Raw genomic sequence first — 26,088 nt, 5'->3', positions numbered from 1 at the left:
GTTATGACTTCGAGGTCCATAGTGGCGCCCGCTTTATTGCCTTTGAACTACCTCTCGGCCCACTTGGGACGGCTCTATCACTAATGTTAGTGGTATTGACGGTGTGCCCCTGTCGAGATAACAGGAAGGAAGGGTGTGCTCCTTTTCCTCTGCCCTTGTTTGTTGATGTATCTTTTTTATCTTTTGGGAAGCATCTTGTCTACCTCCCCTGCCGCATGGAATTCAGCGAGCCCGCCCGGGAAGTGCTGTGTGAGATGTGCGCGCTGATTACTTGCGACGGCAGATAATCGCCATGGTGACCCTCTCGTCTAATGGATTGCTTTTTAAAGACGTGTGTCTTTGGGCATGTATTTGCTCATTCTCAAGGGGTGGTGGCACAGACTGATGGAGCCAAGTCACTCTTACTTCAATCACTTTTTCTTGAAACGGACAGACTTTTTAATGACTTATATACAAATAATTGGGTCTCTGGAGTGCCTGATTAATCATCAAGTGTGAAATTAAACAAACACACAAAGCCAAAGAAAAACATCAAGTTTAAACCCAAGGTTTAAATACAGTACATCTAAAAAGACTATGCAGGATTTTTTCTTTTCTTTTTTTTTTTTTTTTAAACTATCTGAAAAGAAATAAGACTCAACCCTTGGGGTGTGACAAAATATCGAAATGGTGATACATCATGATACTTTGTATCCCAAAAGGTTATCGATATGCTCCTGCCAAGAATCGAGATATAGTTTTAAAAAGGTGGCAATGTTTCACTAAAAAAGGGACCAACAAGTTGCTACCAAAATCTTCCACCATAATAGTGTCTAAGGCTGACATTGACTGTGTCATTCGTTCGTTCGAAATAGGGCTACAGCTATCGATTATTTTAGTAGTCGATTAATTGATAACTATTTAGTTCAAATAGTCAAGTATCGGATAAGGAACATAAGAAGTTAAAATACCTGAGCTGAGCCTCAGATGGTGTATATAAAAAAAGAGGATCTATGTACAACAAAAGAACAATTGGCTAACTTACATAGCAAAAGTCCGCTAGCTTAAATGCTATAAAATGCTAACGATTTTTTTACAATGATCTTAACAAATGGCTCAGACACATATTCCCACAAAAAGTGGCTAAATATACCTTTAAACTAAATTACGAATGCATTAAAAAAAAATCATTAGCTCACACAAAAATTCAGCTTATGCTGGTCTTAACAGGGAGCAGATGGATTCAGCCATGTGAAATGAGGTAGACCAGAGGGCCTTGTAGCCACCCAAATCAATAAAAATAAATGCAAACACTTTCAAAACAAACCATTACAACGCCACTTTAGTTAAACGAATACTCGAAGCAGCACAATTTAATTTCAATCTTTTTTTTCTAATCGAATACTCAAGTTAATTGATTAGTCGTTGCAGCACTAATTCGAAACCAGAGCATTCTCAGTCATTCTGTCTGATTTTTGGGTTATTTACAGGTCACTTGCTGTTCATTTACAGGTCATTTCCAGTTGAGTTTGAGTCACTGCCTATTCATTCGGGTGATTCCCAGGTCACTTCCTGTTCTGTAACTCAAAATAAAAAGGAAATGACTAAAGATACACGATAATATCGGTCACCGATAATTATCGGCCAATAATAGCAATTATGACGTCACACAGATAATCCAGATAGTAAAAAATTCAACCGATAATGCAATCCGATAATTATATACTTGATGTAGCCTCCAAATGTGCGCAACCGAAGAATTCATCACGCCGCCTCCTCAACCCCTCCTTTCTCTGAATCACCTGAGGGAGGCGGGGCTGAGGAGGCAGAGTTACACGACAACAAGCAGTTGTATATTATGGCGGCTGTTAGTAAAAAAAAAAAAAAAAAAAAAACTCTCACCATCTGCAAAACATGCACCGCAGAAGTTCCACGAGGCGGAAAGAAAGCATCCTCATTTAACACCACTAACCCAGCAGCCATTTAAAACTGCATTACAAAGATTTTTGGAACGAATACGAGGCTGCTGCTAGCGGGAATGCTAAAGCTATTGTAAACACAAACTAAGCTAAACTACGGGGCTTGTGACGATAGAGTCGGGTTGTTTGGGAATGCAGCCCAAGGCGGGTGGTAAACTCGCATCTAAGGCTAAATACTGGCGCGACTCGAGACCGATAGTCGACAAGTAGCAGTCTTCCAACGGAGCCCGCCGCTCTGTCCGGTCTGGCAGGCCGTTGCGGCGAGGTGGGCTGAGCCCGGTTCCGGAACCTCCGGCGAACACCCCGGTTTCTCGAGCGTTCCCCCACGGCGAGCAAGACGCGAGACGTGCGCCTCCTTCCGGAGCAGAGCCAGGACCCGAACAGGCCGCGGCGAACCAGCCGGATTATCCGGTACGAACGTAGCTGCCACCGCCGAGACGATACACGATTTTTTTTTACCGAAATGAGCCGAGAGCCAAAGCCCCGGATAAAAAAAATTATGCAGTTAATACGACCACCATTCTTCATGAAAAACATGCAAATCACATTTTCACCACGGACATTTAGACAAGTGATGTCCAGTAAGCAAGCTTATAATGACGGCACAGTGATTAGATGATAATTTAAGCATGCAGAATGCATTCAGTATGTAAAAGGACGAGCGGTCAGATGACATTGTAACGCTGCCTTTATTTTTGGCTTAACAAAACTCAGGCACAAAACAACAAGCACGGGGATGCGAGCTCCAACTCCGTCCAAATAGTACTGCCGTGTATCAGTTTAGTTGCTGTAAAGCAAGTGTCGTAAGTGCCGCAAATGTAAACAAAGCGCTGCAGAATGGGTACATGACATCTCGCTCTTTTGAGTTAATCATTTTTACAGTCTGCAACAAAGCATATGACATTAGCAATCACTTTTCAAATTATTTAACTTATTTGTCTGCTCAATTACAGTCACAGTGGATAATCAAAACTTATTGGCACTTATTAACACTTATCAATTTAAATATGCACATTCCTGTTGTAATGAAATAACAATAATGTTCTGTAGCCACAAATATTCAAAATCTTTCCTTCTTCCAATTTTTTTTTTTTTAGGATAAAGTATAATAATTTATTGCTTAAAATAAGGCTGTTTTCAGCTACCGATTTTTCTTCAAAGAAATCTGAGAGAAATACACTTGAAGCGCTGGTAGATAATTTCACTCATTTCTAATAGATTGACATTTAAAACTGACTAGTTTTAAGGAGGTGTGTTTTTGCAGTGTAGTAATGTTGTATATGTTAGGAAAGGCATTTTTGTTTACTCTATAAGTAATTGTTGCCAAACGTTTACCATTACACAATGTCAGACAATCTGTCATGATTTAGATGTTGGAATTGACTACTTGTTCATATTTTATGTTGAAAAAAAAAAGGAATAAATTATATTTTTGCACAGTAATATATTCTCTTGTGTATACTTTAAAATTTTACATAAAACTTTTAATATAATTATCGGCTTGACATTATCGGTTATCGGTTGGAATGAGGAGGAAATTATCGGTATCGGTTGAAAAGTGTATTATCGTGCATCACTAGAAGTGACCCATAAAATACCCCAAAATCAACAGGAAGTAGACATGTGCCGGTTACTGGTTTCACGGTTTACCGTGGTGTGAAAACGTCGCGGTTTCAAAACCACTAAAATTTTCCGTCATACCTTAGTACGGTATTCGCTATTTTTCATGTGCCAAAATGCAGCCAAAGCGGCTTGGTGCGGCAGCGCTCACCCATCCCGTTTGTTGCCGTGAGTGTCAGTGACGCTATTCTGCTAAACAGCCAGCAAACCCAAAAACACACCGTCCAAACACAAGGCGTACTTTTCTTCAATTTATTGAGCTCTCAAATCGTGGTGAAATATACAAATGAAAACATTTAAAACGTTGTACAATTCGATTTTTCCACGTATGATTAGGTTCAACAGGATAGCAGTAGCACCATTAAAAAGTTCGCCAAAAACAAAACAAACATTTTCCTTTCAAATTCAATATACAAACTAACTAAAACTTACAAAGACGAATGTTAGGCTAGGCTAAGCTGGGAGAGCAGCTTCGTCGAGTTTTTATGTCTCACAGCCGCTGAGTGAGAAAAAAGCTTGAATGAAGGGGGAAAGGAAAAGGATCACGTCAAAGATCGCTAATTGAGAAAGGAGTTCTCACTCCTCACTTTTTTTTTTTTTTTTTAGATGAAACCGTTCCTCAACAATATTTACATTTTAACTAATTTATAAAACTAACTTATACATTTTTAACTAACTTATTAACTTATGAATTCTTTGTTCTTTTTGACACAAAGGCATGGCATCATGTAGACACAGTGGCTGAAAATGGCGAAACTTCACTTGAGCTCCCCCCCTCAAAAAAAGTCATACAGTATATATTTTTATTTAGAAGTGTTTTACTTTTTTATAGCAATTATTTTGTTCTTACTCTAATATTGAGCAACTTGAGCTGTGGCTGTGGGTATAGTCTAGGTTCTATTTATTTTAATTTCATATAAAATATTTGTTATTTTTTGTTAATTTATCTATTTTCACATTATATTCTTGTTCCAATTTGCAAATATGTTTTGAAAAAAAATCCTGCTCAATGGAAAAAAAAAAAAAAAATTCTTCTTTTTTTTTTTTTAAAAACCCATACATCTCAAAATTTTGGAGCTATAATTGCAATACCGTGATACAGTGAAACCACGGTATCTTTGCTCACGGTTATCGTACCGTCAAAATCTCATACCGGCACATGCCTAACAGGAAGTAACTGAAAATCAACAGGTAAATGTCCTGAAATGGCCCAAAATTACCTCCTTGCCTGGCATTGGCTGCCAATGACGGCCATAGACGTTCAATCCGTTTGAAGTGGGAGGTATGGCAGCGAATGAACATTCGTTCCACCCTCCCAGTTCAAATGGATTGGATGTCTACTAGTGATAAACTCATTCCAATTCACAGCAGAAGCTTGTTTTTCTGTTAAATAGTTGTTTGTAGAATATCCTAGAATGATTTCCTGACCAATGTATCGATAATCATCGTATTGCCATGTCGTCAGATCATCGTTATCGTGAGCTTTGTATCGCAAATCGTATCATATCGTGAGGTAACAAGAGGTTTCCACTCCTACTCAACAACCCCTCTTTTTTTTTTTTCTTTTTTTTTTTTGTTTTGTTGCGTAATTAGGAAAGTTTGCTAATGAAATATTTTTTTTTCGGACAAATTTTCTGAACTTTATAATTGCCAAAAGCGTACATAACAAATATCCTTTTATTATAATTTATCATTTATTTTATTAAGATGTATAATTTTGGGAAAATTGGATGTTTACAAACCAGTCTCATTTTATATTTTTGCATCACTGCTTCATGGTTAAAAGTCATGCAATGTCCTTGATCAGTATTATTTCCTATCTCACCGTGAGGATTTTGTCCTCCCCTCTGTGTTAGCTACTGTGATCCGAATGTCACATGTTGATTTTAACTGATAATGAATGAGAACCCCCATTTGATTGTTGCTGTTGTGATGCTTTGAAGGCAGACTCCCGTCTTCTTTCAATTAATTTTAATTTTAATCTTTCAACACCTCAGCGTGTGTGTAAATGACAGATAACCTCGTCCTTGGCCATATTTATGGCATACGTTGACGTGATGGACAGACATTGTCACAGCAGCTTCTAGGCAGCCGACTGCAAAATGGAGCATACTTGGAGTAGTTGACGATATTACAAAAATAGAGTTCAATTGGAAACAAAGTAGAAAAATCCCAAAATAATGTCTGGAGTATGTGTCTACAGGAGGACACTGTGCTAAAAAGTAATGGGTCATTTTTTTATGAGCTGTTCTAAACAGTGTACGTACAGCACTTGTAGCAAAAAAGATGCCAGCTCCTCTTAAAGTAAATGCATCCTCAGGCAAAGTCATCTATTTTTACACTGTGCATAAAGCCAGTAACTTACATCTCTGAGAACATGATTTTACTCCTTCATGAATGTAAATGAAAGCAGCTAAAAGCTCAAACAATATAGCATTAGGTCTTGAATTGTCAAGTCTTTGTCACGTACCACATTGTAGTAATGGTTTGCTTCAGTGGGCGATTATGTCTACCAACTAGAGCTGCTACGATTGCTCAACTAATTTAAAACTAATCAATGATCAAATAAATCGACAACTATTTTGATCGTTAATGAATCGTTTAAGGACATTGCTGACCTAAAATATGTCTGAATCCCTATTTTTTGTGCCATTGAATATTAAATATTCTCTATTGTTAGTTCTTAATTTTCTATTTATTTACATTTTTTGAAAAAATGGGAATAAAAGGGAGGAGGATCTGTAAATAAAGCAAATATTCTCATATTATTTTTGAAAAAAAGAGGTGGGTATCAGTAAATATACTCTTTTTAGTTAAAACATTTTTTCATTAATTTAGATTTTTAATGTAAAAAAAAATGGAAAACATTTGTAAATATTCTTGTATTTATTTTTGATAAACCAAAAGGAGTAAATATTCTTACTTTTTTAATGTCTATATATTTTCAATTAAAAAAAACAACCTCTGATTTCTGTAGCCCTTGATCTTTCATTGAGGACTATCAACATTTTATACTAATTTTATTTTAGTGAAAAACAAGATATGGTTGGCAGGATCTGGCCCCTGGCTACGGCTTTGAGACCTGTGGTCTCGAATAATTAGTATAATAAGTATGTCATAGATAAACATCGGCCTTTGCTTAATGGGGGGTATTTTTCAGGCATATCTTATCATTCAAAAGAATATTCAAGTAACAATTTTCGCTTGAGTTGACTTGTGAAAGCTATATATGTATTTCATACATATCACAGCTTTCTCAAACGCCTGGAAATGGAAGTCTCTCTTTCAGCAACTCACCACCCCCTTCATAGTCAAGTTCTCTTGCTCACTTTAGTTTCAGAGTCAAGTAGGGCTGTCCTAAACGATTATTTTTCTCCCGATTGGTCTGCAGACTTTTTTTTAACGATTAGTCGATTAGTCTAATATATATATATATTTTTTTTAGCTAATCCTGCAATTGAATTTTTGTGTTGTATGTATTTTTGGCATTAACTAGTGCAATAGAATGGAATTTAACCAGATTCAGAACACTGTGACTTTACTTTTCCAACAGGATTCTAAACCAGGGGTCCCCAACCTTTTTTGCACCATGGACCGCTGTGATTTGGGTCTTTTTTTCGCGGACCGGTGTTTTGACAAATTTTGCAACCCATCAAAAACTGCAACTATGCTGTTCTGCGCATGCGCATAACATTAAAAATGGCCGCGAATGCAACGATTCCAAAGTAAACACTACAAACTTACTTTAAAGAAAGGAATATTAACTTACATTTGATCGTGGATGGACAAGAAAAGTTCTCCTCAGACCCATCCTGCCATGTTAGCGGCACACCGCTCTCTCACCGTTAACACCTTCTTAGTGTCATTAAGCATTAATTAAGAACCCCGCTTCACAAAGATGCGATGTTGGAAATTGTAGCAAGGTTTTCAGTGTTCTGGTAGCGCTGTCAGGATATTCCGGAATGACTTTAATTGTCTCAAATGTACGTTTAAGGTCGCCGTCATTTGCGATCTCTACAAGCTGATCCTCCTGTTGCACAGACATGCTCGAATCACTCGGTTTATTCACAAACGGGTCACGACTCCACTCCTTCGCAGTTCGTGGGTCTTCGAGGTTGTAGGCTCATCTTCTGGCCCCTTTTCGCCGTAAAAAATCTCTCCAAAGACGTCTGTTTTCCAGTCATTTTCGCTCGTGTGGGAGTACAAATGTGCTGCGCCCGCGGCCTAGTCATACGTTATTATGAAGGACAAGCGCACATAGATATATTATATTGTAGCGGTATGAAATGTTAAGAGTCTCGCTAGCTCGTATTACTGTGTCCAGCCACTCGTAACTCTGCTGCTCTCTGTGAACTCTCGTGAACTCTTGAAACTCGCTAGGAGCTCTGAACTCAGCTGGAACGCGCGCGGCTCTTAAGTGTCTGTGTCACGTGACTGTGACGTAGCCTGTAACGCGCTTGGCTAAATGCACACAAGTTCTGTGGGTGAATTATGTCAACCAATAAAGGGTCACCACAATATATACAAAACAAGATGTACTACTTGCTGTCCAATCAATGGATTTCTATTATGACATTCTAATCTATACTGTAGTATTATACTTAGAGTAGACAGGGATATTGATGTGTTAAGCAGGGGTACAGGCCAAAGTTAATTCGGCCAGAATGCGGTCATTAATAAAATATTATTTCTGTGCGGCCCGGTAGCAAATGCGCCATGGATCGGTACTGGTCCACGGCCCGGCGGATGGAGACCCCTGTTCTAAACAATTCTTACTGTTTGTTTTTGTGGTATGTCTTTATTGTTCTCAGCATTAGCAGAGTACCAGCAGAGTAGTTAAATAATGTCACGTAAAAAGCGTAATGATGCAGGTTGATACGACGCTACACTGGAGTATTAGGGCCAAATAAATAAATAAATGAATAAATTAAAAAACAATTAGATTAAAGTCGTAATATTGCTACGAAAAACGAAAGTCTCATTATTATGTAGCGGTAATGTAGCTGTGAGCCGCTACACACTACCTACGTGTAACTTTGCTCGGAGCTACGACGAAGCATTAGTATAAGATCTTCTATTGATTATAATTTGATGTAGATGAAGCAAACTAATAAGGATTTCCTCATTTGTAAAACCGATTCTAAAACACAAGATGCTTTCAATATTGCGGCAACGCGCTACGTAAAATACATAGCTGCTTTTTTAGTCATATTAGCCCGACATTAGCCCCTAATACTCTGACATTAGCCCCTAATACTCTGTCATATGACCCACATAAAGGTAACTTCCAATAAAAAAATGTCGTTATATGTAATTACAATCCGCCAACTTGTTGTCTCCTGTCGTCTTCCAGAATTATACCTGGGAACGGTGCTTCGGGTGTTTCACTTCACTGCGACATTATGCCTTGGTATGCAAGCTTGGCACACAACAGTGTACCCTCCTTTGTTTCGTTGAAATAAGTCCATGCTTTGGTCACTCAGGTGCGCTTTTTGGGCTTTGTGCCGCTTTGCTCGCTTGGTTCCTGAGCGTTCACCATTCTTAACTTTCCACGCATATATATTTTTTTAACCTTTTTTTAAACCGTCGACGGGGTGGTGTGCTCGTCGACGCATTTGCTTCTTCGATGACGTCGACTTGTCGGGACAGCTCTAAACTCTGACATTTCTGAAGAAGCGGGTCATCCTTTGGAAGTCTGAAAAGAGGAGAAACTCTCCTTTGCGTCAACAACAACAACAAAAATTATAACATAACAACAACAATTATTCGATTTAAAAAAAAACTGCTTTGTGCGTTTTTCCTCCCACTTGCAGTCTGCTCAAATGCTGAGTGTTAGCTAAGCAGGTGAGGTGGAGGGGAGCATTAGGGCACATGTCAGAGCAGAGGAGGAGCTCGGGGAAAGTGGCGGAGGAAGGTCCCACCGAGCATTTCAGAAGACCCCACCGGCAGACAGGAGACACTTGACAATTTCTTAAACATAGGTGATTGGTTCAGAATAATAGACTATGTTTGAACCAGGGAATATAGCATGATTAAATGCTCATAAAAGTGAAATTTGGAAGCAACCTCCCCTTAAAGGAAAATTAGCTTTGTGATATTGAAGCGATGAATACTAGTTTGTTGCGTTATGGTGCACTTCTAGAATTAAATGAATGTCTCATGAACAGTGGTGAAGGCAATCATTGCTTACTTTCTCTTTAAAACCTTGTGTGTCAAGAGGAGACAAATCCCGATAATGGAGTCGGACATGCTTTGAGAGGAAATGCGTTGGAGTGAGTGTTTTTGTGTGGATTATGTCATGAGTGACTACCTAGATGACACAAAAATTCTAACCTCAATCTCTCTCATTCTTTGGCCTGGATTTTTTTGTGACATAATGACAGATGGCGGCAACAACAGGATGTCACTAACCATCACTTCCTGCTCAGAGGTTTACCTAAAATCACATTGCTGATTTTGTTTTTGGTGTGTATTAGTGGAGGACGGTTTATCTTTTTCGGACACCGGGCTGTCAGACGCTATAATCCTACAGGACATTACATCTGCCAAACTCCGCCCATAACAAAAAGCCCCACCCTCACCGCCAATGCCGTCCATATTTTCCAATGTCAATTAGGTAACATCCTGGCAGGACTGTTAATTTGAGAGAGTGAACTTCCCACAAGTGGGATTGACTAATGGAATGAGGATTGATTGGCAGCAACAAAGGAGGACAAAAAGGTGAAGGCTGCATCTTGTCACATCATTACATTTCTTAATACCATCATACTGTATGTTCTCACTGTGTATAGAAGTATTGGCAGCAACAGTCGAATATGTTTGCATACTTTGGGTCAAAATAAAATCAATGTACACAATGATTAGTAATTCTATTCATCTTCTCGCCAGCACAAAATTCATTAATGTACAAGCACAAAGCTTGAATTTTCAGAGGCGAGCACATTAATTTAAGCCAAATGAAAAATATACCCTGATAGCAATATTTCCCAGCCGTCAGCTTTCATTAATCATTCCCTCCGTCTGTTTTCTACTAGTGCGCTACCTGCTCAAGAACAATGTTAGCCCAGACCTTTGCAACGAAGACGGCCTCACCGCACTTCATCAGGTGAGACACAATTGTATTTTTTTTTCAATTGTTATCGCAAGCCTCATTTGTGTCGTACTAGGTGCTCCGTCATGCAAAAAGGTAAAGCAACACTCTAAGTCAAACAGTTTAGAGCCTTCCAAATATCTGTAAATTTTTAGTAAATTGCTATTGCAAATCATTTGAAGTGCGTTAATTTGTTCCAGACAAGGTTGCCACCATAAAACCCTTATTAACTCTGAGTGAGTGGTTTTTAAGTACACAGGGTTCTTAAAAAGATCGAAACTATTTCATGACGCATTGCTTCAGTCGTGTAATGAGTCGGTGAGCAAATGAAAGCGTTCAAGTTTTAAATGGCAGCCACAGGGTCGCTTTAAAAGCTGTGTTTAAAGCGTTGAATTAATTCATTTCCAAAGTGTGTTTAAGGCATGTAGTCTATACAATGTCTATGAATGGAATGGACAATTAGCCGGTGCTAAAATTTAGTGTACTACTACAAGCTGAAGGTTGTGACGAAGAGCGCGCATGCTCTCTGTTTGCCAAGTCCTAACCTATAGGCAGGGATGAAAGCGGGCCGGAACGGTCTGGAACACAGTTCTGGTAAAAGATTCTGGGCAAGAATGGGGCTTTGATCCCGAAAATATGATGGTTACGGGGGGGGGGGGGGGGGGGGGGACTGCCGGGCTGCCACACACGCATCTCATCTCCAAGAAGAAAACGATCAACCAACGTCAGATTTACTGTATATACACAAGTGTTAACAACAAGCATTATAAAGTGCTTGTGTAGCGTAATCCATTTCCACCAATATTTATGATTTATTTATTCCACTGAGCTCTCCTCAGCTGCAGTTTATCTGAGTCGATGAGTTGCATCGATGTGCGCATTCGACCCTGGACTTAGTTGTCCGTTCAATTGGCTGACATACTGACATTTGATCAGCATACAGTGGTATGAAAAAGTATCTGAACCTTTTTTGATTTCTCACATTTCTGCATGAAATCACCATTAAAAGTGATGTGATCTTTGTCAAAATCACACAGATAAAAAAAAACTGTCTGCTTTAACTAAAACCACCCAAACATTTATAGGTTTTCACATTGTAATGAGGATAGTATGCAAACAATGACAGAAGGGGGAAAAATAAATAAGTGAACCATCACATTTAATAGTTTTGGTCCCACCCCTCCCCCCCTTTGGCAGCAATAACTTCAACCAGATGCTTCCTGTAGCTGCAGATCAGTCTAGCTCATCGATCAGGACTAATCTTGGCCCATTCTTCTCTACAAAACTGCTGTAGTTCAGTAGGATTCCTGGGATGTCTGGCATGAATTGCTTTCTTTAGGTCATTCCACAGTATCTCAATGGGGTTCAAGTCTGGACTTTGACTTGGCCTCTCCAGAACGTGTATTTTGTTCTTCTGAAACCATTCTGAAGTTGATTTAATTCGGTGTTTTGGATCATTGTCTTGTTGCAGCATTCATCCTTTTTTAGCTTTAACTGTCTGACAGACACCCTCATGTTTTCCTGTAAACATCCTGATAAACCTTTGAATTCATTCTTACATTAATGATTGCAAGTCCACGCCCTGAGATGGCAGAACAGCCCCAAATCATGATGCGCCCTCCACCATGCTTCACAGGTGGGATGGGGTGTTGATGTTGGTGAGCTGTTACATTTTTCCTCCACACATGATGTTGTGTGTAACTCCCAAACAATTCAAATTTGGTTTCATCAGTCCACAAAATATTTTGCCAAAACTTCTGTGGAGTCTCCAAGCGTCTTTTTGTGAACATTAAACGAGCAACAATGTTCTTTTAGACAGCAGTGGCTTTCTCCGTGGAGTACTCCCATGAACACCATTCTTGGCCATCGTTTTACATATAGTTGATGAGTGTACATAGATATTGGACTGTGCCAGTTATTTCTGTAAGTCTTAAGCAGACACACTAGGGTTCTTTTTTACCTCTCTGAATATTCACTCCTTGGGAGAGAAGCAACAGTGCAAAACTCTCTCCATTTGTAGACAACTTCCCTGACTGTCGACTGATGAAACATCCAGACTTTCAGAGATGGTTTTGTATCCTTTCCCAGCTTTATACAAATCAACAATCCTTGATCGCAGGTCTTCAGACAGCTCTTTTGACCGAGCCATGATGCACATCAGACAATGCTTCTCATCAAGACAATTCTTACCAGGTGTGTGTTTTATAGTGGGCAGGGCAGCTTTAAACCACTCATCAGTGATTGGGCACACACCTGACTTAAAGTGTTAGGTAAAAAATTGTTTCAATTGCTCTTTAAGTCTCCTTAGGCAGAGGCTTCACTTACTTTTTCCCAATTCTGTCATTGTTTGCATGCTATCCTCATTAAAATATAAAAACCTTATAAATGTTTGGGTGGTTTTAGGTATAGCAGACACTGTTTTTACATCTGTGTGACTTTGACAAAGATCGGATCACATTTGATGGTGATTTTATGCGGAAATGTGAGAAATTTTAAAAGGTTCAGATACCTTTTCATACCACTGTCGATAGTACCTATAGCACTGATTGGTTCAAATGCACGTTTTCTGGAACAGAAACAAAAAAGAAAAATAGAAGCAAGCATGTTGAATTAATGCAATAAAAAAGAGCAATGCAGCAGAAAATTGATCAGATCTTAAAGAGAAAGGGGAGAGTTGAGGCTTATTTATTTATTTTATTTTGTTTTAAAATTATTTTATTTTATTTGCTCTGATTGGGGAGGGGGTCAGAACATCGTCCATGTCAATATGCACTTTGGACTTATTTTTCTTAATTTATGTTAGGCTACTTATTTATTTCCTTATAATTTAAAAAGACAATGTTTGCCCGATTTTCAAAATATATATTCATTTCACATTCATAATGTAAGTCATTTGTACTTATTTTTGTTAATGTATGCTACTTACTGTATTTTTATTACTATTTTAAAAAAAAAAAGTTTAAATTATCTTCAACTTTAATGTACTTGTACATCTTATCCTATGTTCTTAAGTGGTTAAAATTGAGGTTTTGGACTTATATGTGAAGAAGTGAGGGAAAATAAAAATTAGGAGATGGAGGTGGATGTTACTGCGGTTTCTGTTGTTATTTTGCAAATCATTGAAAAAAATACAGTTTTCATTGAAAATCAGTTTCTCAATGCCTTGTGACAGTATGTGTAACGCAGTAGCCTAATCCATGTGTAAAACCAGTTTTATGTGTGTATGTGTCATAGGTATCACTGTGCCAAAAGTGGTTTTCTCTGCATTTAAGTGATTTGAAGCCCATTAATAAATAAATAAATAAATAAATAAATAATGCATTTCTGGCTTCGTGGCGACCTTCATATCTGGGAGTTTCGACAAGTAATTCTATAGGCAACAATGAGTTGGAAATTAATTGATCAGCCCTATTGCAAAGGCCTATAGCCTGTAAAAAATAATGGCAGATAGGCGTAAAAGTGCCAAAGCAAGATACCTAGAAGCTTTACTGCTACAGTGCCTTGCAAAAGTATTCGGACCCCTTGAATCTTGCAACCTTTCGCCACATTTCAGGCTTCAAACATAAAGATATGAAATTTTATTTTTTTGTCAAGAATCAACATCAAGTGGGACACAATCATGAAGTGGAACAACATTTATTGGATAATTTAAACTTTTTTAACAAATAAAAAGCTGAAAAGTGGGGCGTGCAATATTATTCGGCCCCTTTACTTTCAGTGCAGCAAACTCAGTCCAGAAGTTCAGTGAATCTCTGAATGATCCAATGTTGTCCTAAATGACCGATGATGATAAATAGAATCTACCTGTGTGTAATCAAGTCTCCGTATAAATGCACCTGCTCTGTGATAGTCTCAGGGTTCTGTTTAAAGTGCAGAGAACATTATGAAAACCAAGGAACACACCAGCCAGGTCCGAGATACTGTTGTGGAGAAGTTTAAAGCCGGATTTGGATACAAAAAGATTTCCCAAGCTTTAAACATCTCAAGGAGCACTGTGCAAGCCATCATATTGACATGGAAGGAGCATCAGACCACCGCAAATCTACCAAGACCCGGCCGTCCTTCCAAACTTTCTTCTCAAACAAGGAGAAAACTGATCAGAGATGCAGCCAAGAGGCCCATGATCACTCTGGATGAACTGCAGAGATCTACAGCTGAGGTGGGAGAGTCTGTCCATAGGACAACAATCAGTCGTACACTGCACAAATCTGGCCTTTATGGAAGAGTGGCAAGAAGAAAGCCATTTCTCAAAGATATCCATAAAAAGTCTCGTTTAAAGTTTGCCACAAGCCACCTGGGAGACACACAAAACATGTGGAAGAAGGTGCTCTGGTCAGATGAAACCAAAATGGAACTTTTTGGCCACAATGCAAAACGATATGTTTGGCGTAAAAGCAGCACAGCTCATCACCCTGAACACACCATCCCCACTCTCAAACATGGTGGTGGCAGCATCATGGTTTGGGCCTGCTTTTCTTCAGCAGGGACAGGGAAGATGGTTAAAATTGACGGGAAGATGGATGCAGCCAAATACAGGAACATTCTGGAAGAAAACCTGTTGGTATCTGCACAAGACCTGAGACTGAGACGGAGATTTATCTTCCAACAGGACAATGATCCAAAACATAAAGCCAAATCTACAATGGAATGGTTAAAAAATAAACGTATCCAGGTGTTAGAATGGCCAAGTCAAAGTCCAGACCTGAATCCAATCGAGAATCTGTGGAAAGAGCTGAAGACTGCTGTTCACAAACACTCTCCATCCAACCTCACTGAGCTCGAGCTGTTTTGCAAGGAAGAATGGGCAAGAATGTCAGTCTCTCGATGTGCAAAACTGATAGAAACATACCCCAAGCGACTTGCAGCTGTAATTGGAGTAAAAGGTGGCGCTACAAAGTATTAACGCAAGGGGGCCGAATAATATTGCACGCCCCACTTTTCAGTTTTTTATTTGTTAAAAAAGTTTAAATTATCCAATAAATGTTGTTCCACTTCACGATTGTGTCCCACTTGTTGTTGATTCTTGACAAAAAAATTAAATTTCATATCTTTATGTTTGAAGCCTGAAATGTGGCGAAAGGTTGCAAGCTTCAAGGGGGCCGAATACTTTTGCAAGGCACTGTACATACAGTATAAACGATATAACCACAACAAGCATAATTTGCATTACTGTGGCCAATTTAGTTAAATGGGATTTACGCTTCCATATATAAACATGATACAAAACAATGTTCACTTACCAGAGTAAAAAAGATTCAAAAACTGAAGATCTGCTAGTACAGCCATATGAAAATCAATTCCTATTTATTCACATAAATTATTATATATATTAAACATTATTACTCTAAATCAAGATTAGCTATAGCTAAGATAACTATAGGAACTAAAGTGAACCCTTAAATACAGGTGTTTCATTTTATTGTTCAAATCATTTGATAATTCAATAAAAGTAAATACAAGAAAGTCTATGCACAAGAAATATTGCAGTACATACTCATCATGTATAAAACTTACCATGTGTAAAAAGTTCATACCTTACCTACCCTTCTCCATGCCTATGATGAAACATAGAGAAATGACGAGGGGGCTTTGTGCAGAATGTAACAGAATGTCATTTCATAAGGGAAATTATTTCAACACTGAGTCAGTCACATTGCGAACGGAAATTGAAAAGCGAACAGCTCTGTTTTTCACTTGTTAATGGAGCCATTACCGGTGCTAATACGTGGCTAATATACATTCAGATCGTTCCTCCAATGTGTCGCCTCGTTTAATCACAAATCAACCTAGCTCTGTTTACAGTCATCAGCGGCTAATCGTCCTTTCATGTGATAATTACAATTGACTTAATGATGATATAAGAATGCCATTCAGGCTGCAGAAGCTGCATGGGTTTGATAGAATCCCCCCCCCCCTCCAAAAGTAAGGGCACTTTCACATTAGACCAAGAAGACCAGGGTCTGGTTGGAGAGCTACCCCGCAACAACACTGGCAAATAACTTGTTGAAAAGGTTCAGCATTCACCCTGCGCCATCCAAACTTTCTGAGTAGTATCACTTGGATGAAAGGCATAGTCAATGATTGGACAAATAGAAGGGGGGAAATACCTCCCTCCTGGGAGGGGGGGGCGTCACAGTGTGGTGCTGTGACGCTGCACGTAATGTAGCATAAATTAATTCGCTGCTCGGCCAGTGGCGGGGTTGCTCCGTCCCGACTTGATGCAGAGCGAACTGGAGTACATTAAAAAAAGTATAGGGGAAAATTAAACCACTAAAGGGTGGTACCTCAAGTCATGCAGGCGTTTGATCGCTCTCACTTTCGTGACTTTTTGGACGGTCAAATTGTCACCACTTCAGGGGAGCGAGACTCACAAAACAGCCGCTCCGAGTGGCTCCGCCTGTCTCGGTCACTATCACTCTCACACACACCATTTGAACCCGATTCTGTGTATCAAATGGAACTGGTTAGCGCAGCAAAACAACATTTGCCCGGGGTTAATCGTCTGTCATCTTGCCATTGATGATTTTGAATAGCGTGCGCACTGTACTTCCGCTTCCAAGGATGCCCTGTGAGTAGCATCACAGCGCCATGCTGTGACGCTGCACATAAAGTAGCAAACGCATTACCTGCTCTGGTTGTATTCACAAGCGAAGCAGGGTGCTCTTAAAGCGGACCGAGACCCACGATTTTTGAACGGACCAGAGTTCGTTTGTTTGGGCCAAACTAGAGTTCGGATGCGCGTTCACATTTACAAAACGAAGCGAGCTATCTGAGAAAAAGAACTCTGGTATGTTTAAAACGGACCACAGAGTGCTAGTGTCAAAGCGCCCTAAGATGCACAAACTTGTGGAATAAAACCATTTTCTGGAGTTGAGTTGTCTGACTGCAACAGTGCACAGCGTGTGGCACTCTCTCGCCGCAGTACTTACAATGCGACGAGCCACTCCGGGAGACGGTGGTGGGAGGAGAGAGAAAGCGGAGGCAGCCCTTTCATGCCGATTCATACGAGGCAACAGAAAACACAGCTGGAAAGTGGGGGATGCTTGAAGACAAATGCGTGCAACAATATGCAGGGGCACGTTTTGTGCCTGAAAATACCAACAAGTGCATCTTTACCTAGAAGAACATGAAGAGCTGATTAAGTACCCTAATTTCCCTACTATAAAGCACACCTACTAGTATATTGCCAGGATCGTTCAAAAATACCTTTATTAGCCAAATTAACATCAACACACCAACGAGCCTCCTCTTCATTCATATGCAGCAGTCTGTCGGGGGGAGCCAACCAATAGCACCACAAGTCCCACCAATGTACTGTGATACACATTGAAACTATAAAAACACTTATCTTTAAAAAAAAATAGATACATTAAAAAAAAGTCACTAGACTCACTACATTTGGAAAGAGAAAAAAATCCACTTTACTTGATTTACGAAGTCCTCTTAAAAATCCCCATAGTTCTTGATGAACTGTGCTCAGGGCTGTCAGTGCTACCATAGCAGTTTTGTCATAACAAACTGGCTACTCACCCTCTTCAAGTCAGCTTAACCACCCATGGAAAGCTATCTTTAAAGCAGTAATGTGAAGTAAGGTTGGCCAACCATGTTTTTGAATAATATCAATGGCTAAACATTTATAAGCATATTTTCGTTATATTTTTTAACGCAAGATTCTTTGTTTAACCCATAGCAATGCCCTTGACAACGAAAATGCTTTTCTTCGGCAATCTTTGGAAATCTTAGGAAATTACGTCACACCGGGAAGTGCGAGGGAAGTCCGCCATAGAAGAGTATTGTTTGTTGCATTGCTTCTCGGTAAGATGCCACGGCAGTGTGTGGCGATGTTTTGTTCTCACTCAAACGAAAAGTTGTATGAGTGGCCAAAGGATAGCAGGGCACGTAAATGGACATCTTTCGTTCGCACGAAGCGAATGAATTTCACGCCATCATCGAGTAGTGTTCTCTTCTGCAAACACTTCGAAGATGCCTGCTTCCTTAACCGGTCTGCTTATGATCAAGGATTTGCCAAAAAGTAAGTGTGATTTTTGGATAGATGACTGATGACTTTGTCAAAGCAGAGCTGCCAACTGTTGTGGAATGTACAGTAGAAGCTAGCGACGTTAGCCGAAAGCCAACTCGTGGCAATAGTCGTGGCATAGTTGTTGTTGTGTTCGCTAGTGTTACGTCCCAAGGACGGCTCGCGAAGGGCATAACATAAAACGAGCCACAAAATTTCACAAGTGGCACAAAATTTACACAACAATCAAACTCGCAATGAATATGTACAAAATGTGGATGAAGGCGGCTTCAGGGTAAGCCCAGGCCAAAACAACAAACAAAAGGAATCTACACTTGAACCCCACCCGCTAACTAAACCCTGATCATGAAAAAGAACGAAGAAAAGACAACCACTAACCTAGCTTCTTACGCTAAACAAAACAGGAGAAAACGGGTTGAACAGAAATGGCGACTTACCCCTTCTTACTTCAGTGCTCTTATTTACAGTGGTGAACAAAAACGATCCAATAACGAATAAACACAAAAGACCTCACCGAAAAAGCGGGAGTGTATCAGACTAACGATCAAATGCAAACGAGCGTGAATGGCGAGCAAACAGCTGGCGAGGAGGACCGCGGCAGAATGCTGTCAAATATGACCTCCCAGAGCGTTGACAGCGGCAGGTTTGTTTGCGTGTTGGCACTGAGTCAATCTCGCAGCGAATCAGCGAGCAGCTCAAGTCCCGCAGTGAATCATGGGAAATGTAGTCTAAGGGCAACACTGAAGTGGTGCTTTGTAATCTGTTCGCTTGTGTGACAAAAACTACATTTCCTCACGCCATTAGACGCCACTTCCTGCCGAGAGCCCCAGCTACTGTTAGCTCCATGTGTTAAGAAACAAAGTTGTCAGCACGTCGTGTGTTCGATACCTTTGTTAACAAAAAGCTCATAACAAGACACTATGCACGATCTGTTTAAGAGACGCTGGGACTGGAAGTAGTAGTAGCTGGTAGTACGAGGCGAGGTGGAGATGAGCGAGAAGCAAAACTTCGCGGTCGAATGTGGCGGCAGTCCGCTATTATTTTGTTTTCTTATTGTTGCCACAATAAAGTGGAGAAAGCCATCAACGACTCATCTCCTTCTTTCCCTCCAACGTTTTTATATTATTATTTTATATGCACGAGAGCTGCCGGATCTGCCAAAATGAACATGCAGTCTGATTATTATTTTTTTAAACAATGTCATCAGGTAGACAAAAACATAAAATTATGTGCAAATGCCTGCATCTTCAAATCATGAAAATAATAACAGCCTATATCTTACCAATCTTGTAATCTTGATGGGTCTCGTCTCCATTCCATGTCAGCTAGTCTAGGCACATTGTTTGCATCCTGATTAGCGTCTGGCTAATACATGTTTGGTCCAACATAAAATTCCAAGTTCCTCTTCTTCCTCCAACTCTTCAAAAACTTGGATCTCCTCCCTTGCGCTCGATCTATTGCTTATATCGCTGTTTGAATCATTGTTTGAAGGGCTTTGTATGGCGGCCGTATGGAGCGCTGCCATCGCTGTTCTCAGTGTGACGTATCACTTCCGGGTTCGTCCCCTTTCAGGCTCGAACTTCGGAAACGCGATTATTTTGTCAAATATACAACATATAAATTATTTTTTTTCATGCTTTATTTGTTGGACAATGTTTAATTGCTTTAAATGTGACCCTATTTGGCATGTTATGAAATTACTTCACATTACTGCTTTAAACGGTTCTTCTCTCATGGCATCAAACATCAGACGGAACCTTAATCGGCAGTTAAGTCTCTCCGCGCTGGCTGAAAATGACTTTTTGGCGCTAGCATCCTCTCATATCAAAAAGTGGAGATCCATCCTTTTCAAATCTGTCGCATTACCTATGGTTGAATTGTTCTCCTCCCGAATTTTTGATGAAGTCTTACAAAGCTGCTGGTGAGCTTTGCCACCCGCAGCTGAGTGCCATGGTGTTTGGATATCCACTCTTTTGAAATATACTGTATCTATACAGGCATGGTTAGCCTTAAAAGGTTCTTAGATAGTGGTACCAAATGTCTTTAATGACAACAAGCTGGCAGGTAACTGAAAATAGCTGTTTTTGTATGTACTCCGAGTGCATGTAGATGCACACAAGAACTCAAGACTGTTGATATAATGGAACACTCATGCTAATCGGAAGAGACTGAACGCACTCCACATGTAACGTCATGATGACGTGCGCGGCTGAAATGTCAAGTTAAAACCTTTTTTTTGTCGTTAACGAGAAAGCATTCAAACTCATTTGGCCCCTCCATATAGATAAACTGCTTCGCTAAAGCCACAGGGTTCAAATTGAGAGAAAAAAGTAGCGGCTTATAGTCCAAAAACAATGGTTTTTAGACCAAAATATTATTTGAGTAGATCACCATATTTGAAAGCATGCCCACTACAATCTCTATCAATAAACCCATTATGCAGGCCTACTGAATATTGTACCCTTAAGCGTATGCTGCTGAAACCTATTTAAATGAAACAACATTGATGGATGGAAACTGTAATGTAATTTTTCTTTAATTTCATCACTCTTTTTGTTTATCTCCGCTCAGGCCTCGCAGCTATAGATACAGTATATTTTTTGCCATCACATGTGTTTTCCCTCTCGGACGCTTTTGACAAATATTGCGCGCTCGCTGAGATCGCGAGACGAACTGTACAAAACTCTCTCAGTCACCTCTACCATCCTTTTCACGAACGTACTTAAAGCATCACATTCACCTTTTGGCATTAAATAAAATGTATGGTTGTGTTTGTGTGGGCACCCTTATTTTGGATCGATCTGAGACTGATTGATCCAAATAGATCACGTCAGCTGTGATTAAACTAATATACTGCATACACACAAGCACATGCACATATAGCAGTGGGTGACTGCCTTCAGTATTAAACAAAACATGTATGTACCTGGATAGAAAAAACGGCTCTTTTTTTCTCATCCCAGTATGGGCAGATGAAAACAAAGATAGGATTCACACATGCACACTCAGAATGAAATGGCGCTGATCTCGCTTAAATGAGATGTCAAATCCATCCCATCTTACCTTGCTGATATGAGTTTATTCATGACTATGTGGTTTCCAAGGCCACACAGATTATTGTACTGACATTCATTGACATGCCTATGATAGATTCCCATCCCACCACTGTAACCTTAACTTTTAACCTGCTAGATGCCCTTTGACTATAGCGTCTTTGACACTGCCTGTTAACTCATTCACTGCTACCAGCCCAGGTAAATTATACAGAATGTACAGTATAGGATTAGCATAGTGTGTTGTGGTAGTTAATAAGGTAGGAAGGAAATCTATATCAATCACAGCCAAGTAGTCAAAATGTATTGGGAATCTATTGCTGTCAGTGGCACTGAAACATTCTTGTTCAGAGCTAGGTTTCCAGTTCAAATGAATTGAACGTCATTTGCCGTGAATGGCACCAAATTCATAGTCAACCTGTGACTTTTTTTTTTTTTTAATACCCCAAGTCAGCTGGGATAAACTAAACGCAATAAGCGACACGAAAAAATGTATGATGTTGTGAAACACACACCGAGTTGCCTGCTGGAGTGTCATTAAGTAACATTTACTTCAATGATTTTGCTGCTTAATTATGGATGAGGAGTGCAGAAAAGATTCAAGACAGCGCTTTAATGATCATCAATGATTGTTATTTAACCATGTGCAGCACTGAGATGATATTTTGGTTGGAATATATAGTTTATTCAGCAGCTTTTGTATAGCGCTTCATGAATTTTAGGGGCAGGGAATCTGATTTTCTAACTGGATGGTCATTATAGACCAGGGGTCTCAAACTCAATTTATTTGGGAGCTCTATTTGGAAATAGAGTTTGCTTCAGTCTGGGCTCTATCAAGTATCCCCAAAAAAGGGACTAATGTTTCTAATTTACTTTGGCTGGGAAAAACGATAATAAAAATACAGCTGTTTTAAATTGACTGGAATTTTAAAATAATGACATATGTTTTATTATAAGCCCTTACCAATACTTACAGTAAACGTAAACGGGAATGGTTGGGCACCTAACGATTCGATTACGATTCAGAGGCTACGATTCGATTATAAATCGATTATTGATGCACACCGACCACCCCCCCAGCTATTATCTGCTTTTAATGTTTCTTACATAAGTTAACAAAATTGTACAAAAATCCTCTCAGGTTCTCTATTTCAGTATCAAGTTAACAGTTCAAAACAGTGAATAAAACAACTACATTCAATTATTTTAATGTTGTGAATCAAACATTAAAGTTGTTAAAATTGCTCCCGTTATTCCATAAATTCCCTACTGTCTACTTTCGACATTTCAAAGTTCTAAAACTGTTTTAAAGATAGATTCAAGTCAAGATTTTGGTGATTTAGGAGTATTTTACATAAAAAAAGTTAATTAGGTTTGCTTGGAAGGTTCGCTACAACAGTCTATTGCTTTAAGATGGCGGCTGTTTACTAACGCCGGCAAGTCTATCGTTTTGCATCTGGTTTTCTATACATGTGCTGCTAACGCCGCCGAATCTGTCATTTCGCATCTAGTTCTTTATACATGTGATATCTACCGTAGCATTATGTTGACGTAGTTTGTGGCGGCTGTCGGCAGCAGTCAGGTATTATTGTTTTATTTTTTATCTAGCGGTATGAGTTTAGCCAGAGCTGTGAGTTGAGCATTGTCATTACCTGGGTAATGACAAGCATGATGTTAACTTTCGGTCCGTTCCTCATTGCGTCCCGAAGACCAGACTGGCTGTGTTTTAGTTCCGCTTTACTTGACATACTACAATAATCGAAATTTAGATGTTTGTGAATCGTGCTCGAATCTCCTGCAGCCGAATCGCGAATAATCTAAGAATTGGAAATTTCGCACACCTCAAATAAACGTATAATATTACAAAAAGGCTAGTATTAAAATACAGTTTTAACAAACAAAATTGCAATGCATTTCCGTGCAATGACAGAAAGGTGGGATAGGTTTATTCAAATATTTAACGTAAGATGTCGTCATTACACTTTCAACCAAATCACCAGGTTAAAATGTGGTTAAAATATGTTAGGGCTGTAATGATGCAAAAACGCACGATATAATTTGTATTACCATTCTTGACCAAAGATTCGATACTCAAAACGATTTTATATAAATGGGGAAATATTTGAATTAAACATTAATATTAACATTTATGGAACAAATCACCTGAGAATTTGACACTACTATGCGAAATAAATCAATAAATACAAATATAATAATAAAAAAACGATCTTATAGTTAGCATAATGCTTTCGGGTCTCCTCAGTAATAGAGGAAGTCAACATTCACCTGGGAGCAAATTACCACTTCAGGACAGATTTAGAAAATAGTCATGAAAATGTCAAGAAATATGCTGCCTTGACATATTATGACATGTTCAGCCATTTGGCATGTCAAGACTTGTGTAATAAATTAGGGCTGAAGTTATCGATTATTTTAGTTTAATCGATTAATTGAACTTATTTTTCAATCTCAGATCTCAGAATCAGGCGACTCGGACTCTGGCACAAAAATATGCGATCGGGGCATTCCTAGAAGACAGTAGTTTACACAAGTGATTGTGGGAGAGAAGTATTGAGGTTCTCGGAAGAAATGGGCTGGTGGTAACTGGCATATGTTGTTGAAAATAAGTTACATGGCCAAAAAAGTCCATCCCTTCTTAAGGGCCGTTTACACGAAAACGGTAACGGGGTTGACAATGCAAAAAAAAAAATTCCAGAGAGCCCTGTCATTTACACAGCGACTGTGTTTTGGAGGGCTGAAAACGCAAAAATTTGAAAACACCTTCCAGAATGGAAATACTGACAATGCTCCCCTATGTGGTCCCAGTCTATACAGTTGACAACACACACAAAAATGTCAGCTGTACCTCCTCGTCAGTCCACACAAAATGATCCTGCCTGATGCGCTTCGCCATGTTGTTATTTGACCAGGACGGCAGCAGAAGGGAAAGGTTACCCACAGTAATCAAGTTTTGGTGGTGCTGCCACCTGCACATTGGGAATGCAAACCATATCGGCAAATTGGCGGTTTCATTCACTTCATTCACGCAGTTTTCCCCCACACATAATGGTCGTGTAAACGTGGGATTAAAATAATGGCAAAGCGCCAATTTTATGTTATTTTGTTAGATCGTTGTCGTGTAAACGTGGCCTTAGTGAAACCATATGGCTGTCATTTTATGTACCGTTGAGCCTTGAGCGTAACCCCTGCAAGACGAAATTCAGTTTGTTACTACCTGAATGACTGTCACGCCCTGCCTTTGAGAGGGTTGTGGCAGTAGTGAGTTTCCAAGTGAAAAACATCTGGTTTGAACTGGGTTTGAAAGTGCATCATGAATTCGTCATCTCACATCTTGAGAAGAGTCATGGCTGAGTTTTGCGATTTCGGTTTTCGATACGCATATCGTTACAGGCTTAGTATATGTTTTAGCCTCGCTTTGGGGTAGGGCAACAAAAGCATTGGGTTGAAACCCTGTGTCAGCCTATTTAAAAAAAGGAAATAAAACTGAAAAATTCACGTGGACCACGCAATATGTTTTTTAAATCATTCATTTTTTAAAATCATATTAGATTTTTTATTTTTATTATTCTTAATTATTATTCCTATTTTGTATAAAATTTAAATTATATATATATATATATTTGTATAATTTTATTTTAAATTATATATATATTAAATAAAGTCTAGATTTCTATTGCCCTTTTTTTTCCACATACATGTGTTTATTATTATTATTATTATTATTTACATTATTATTATTATTATTATTATTATTATTAATTATTCAATTAAAAAGAAATTATTTAGATAAATCCACACAGAACAAACTAACACTACAACTTGATGTCTAATTTGGGACAGCAAAATATCATCCCGCAAGTTGGCGACCCGTTACAGTCTTTAACATTGGCCTTCCAAGTCCGCCATGTACTGGTCGCCAGTATCTTTGAATTTTAATGAATGCCCTTTAAAAAGGTTCAACTCCGACTCAGCACAATCTCCAGACAGATCACAAACTGAGGCCGCACCGTTTGTCATTCAGCATGCCAGCTCAGTTCATTCTCGCAGGTGTCGTAAAGTGAGGAGACTAGCATGCCAGCGTGCTTTACACGCTCCACAAATCAAGACTGGCTGTCCCCTCTGCTCAACATTTTCCACTCTTCACTCAGTTCAGCTCTTTTCAGCTTATAACCTCTCTCACTTCTACTCTTTAATTGCAGACTAACTCACTGGACCAATACAACCAACCTCACCGAAGAATCCCAGCCAGACGTTTTTCCGTGCTTAAACTAGGCCATTTCTCACACTCCCATTGCAGAGTAGTTTATT

At 39.3% G+C, this 26,088-nt stretch overlaps 1 protein-coding gene across 1 annotated transcript in view; it reads left to right on the top strand.

The window, feature by feature from the left end:
• ppp1r16b (protein phosphatase 1, regulatory subunit 16B) overlaps positions 1–26,088 on the top strand; it is a 166,491-nt gene that overhangs the window by 105,166 nt on the left and 35,237 nt on the right. The window contains exon 3 of the mRNA XM_057844875.1: positions 10,613–10,683. Coding sequence (XP_057700858.1) covers positions 10,613–10,683 — 71 coding nt within the window. The remainder of the gene's footprint in view (positions 1–10,612; positions 10,684–26,088) is intronic.

The sequence above is a fragment of the Corythoichthys intestinalis genome, chromosome 9 (genome assembly GCF_030265065.1).
Source record: "Corythoichthys intestinalis isolate RoL2023-P3 chromosome 9, ASM3026506v1, whole genome shotgun sequence".
NCBI classification, from domain to species: domain Eukaryota; kingdom Metazoa; phylum Chordata; class Actinopteri; order Syngnathiformes; family Syngnathidae; genus Corythoichthys; species Corythoichthys intestinalis.
Note: the sequence above shows the minus strand (reverse complement) of the source record. Positions and strands in the feature narration are given on the sequence as shown.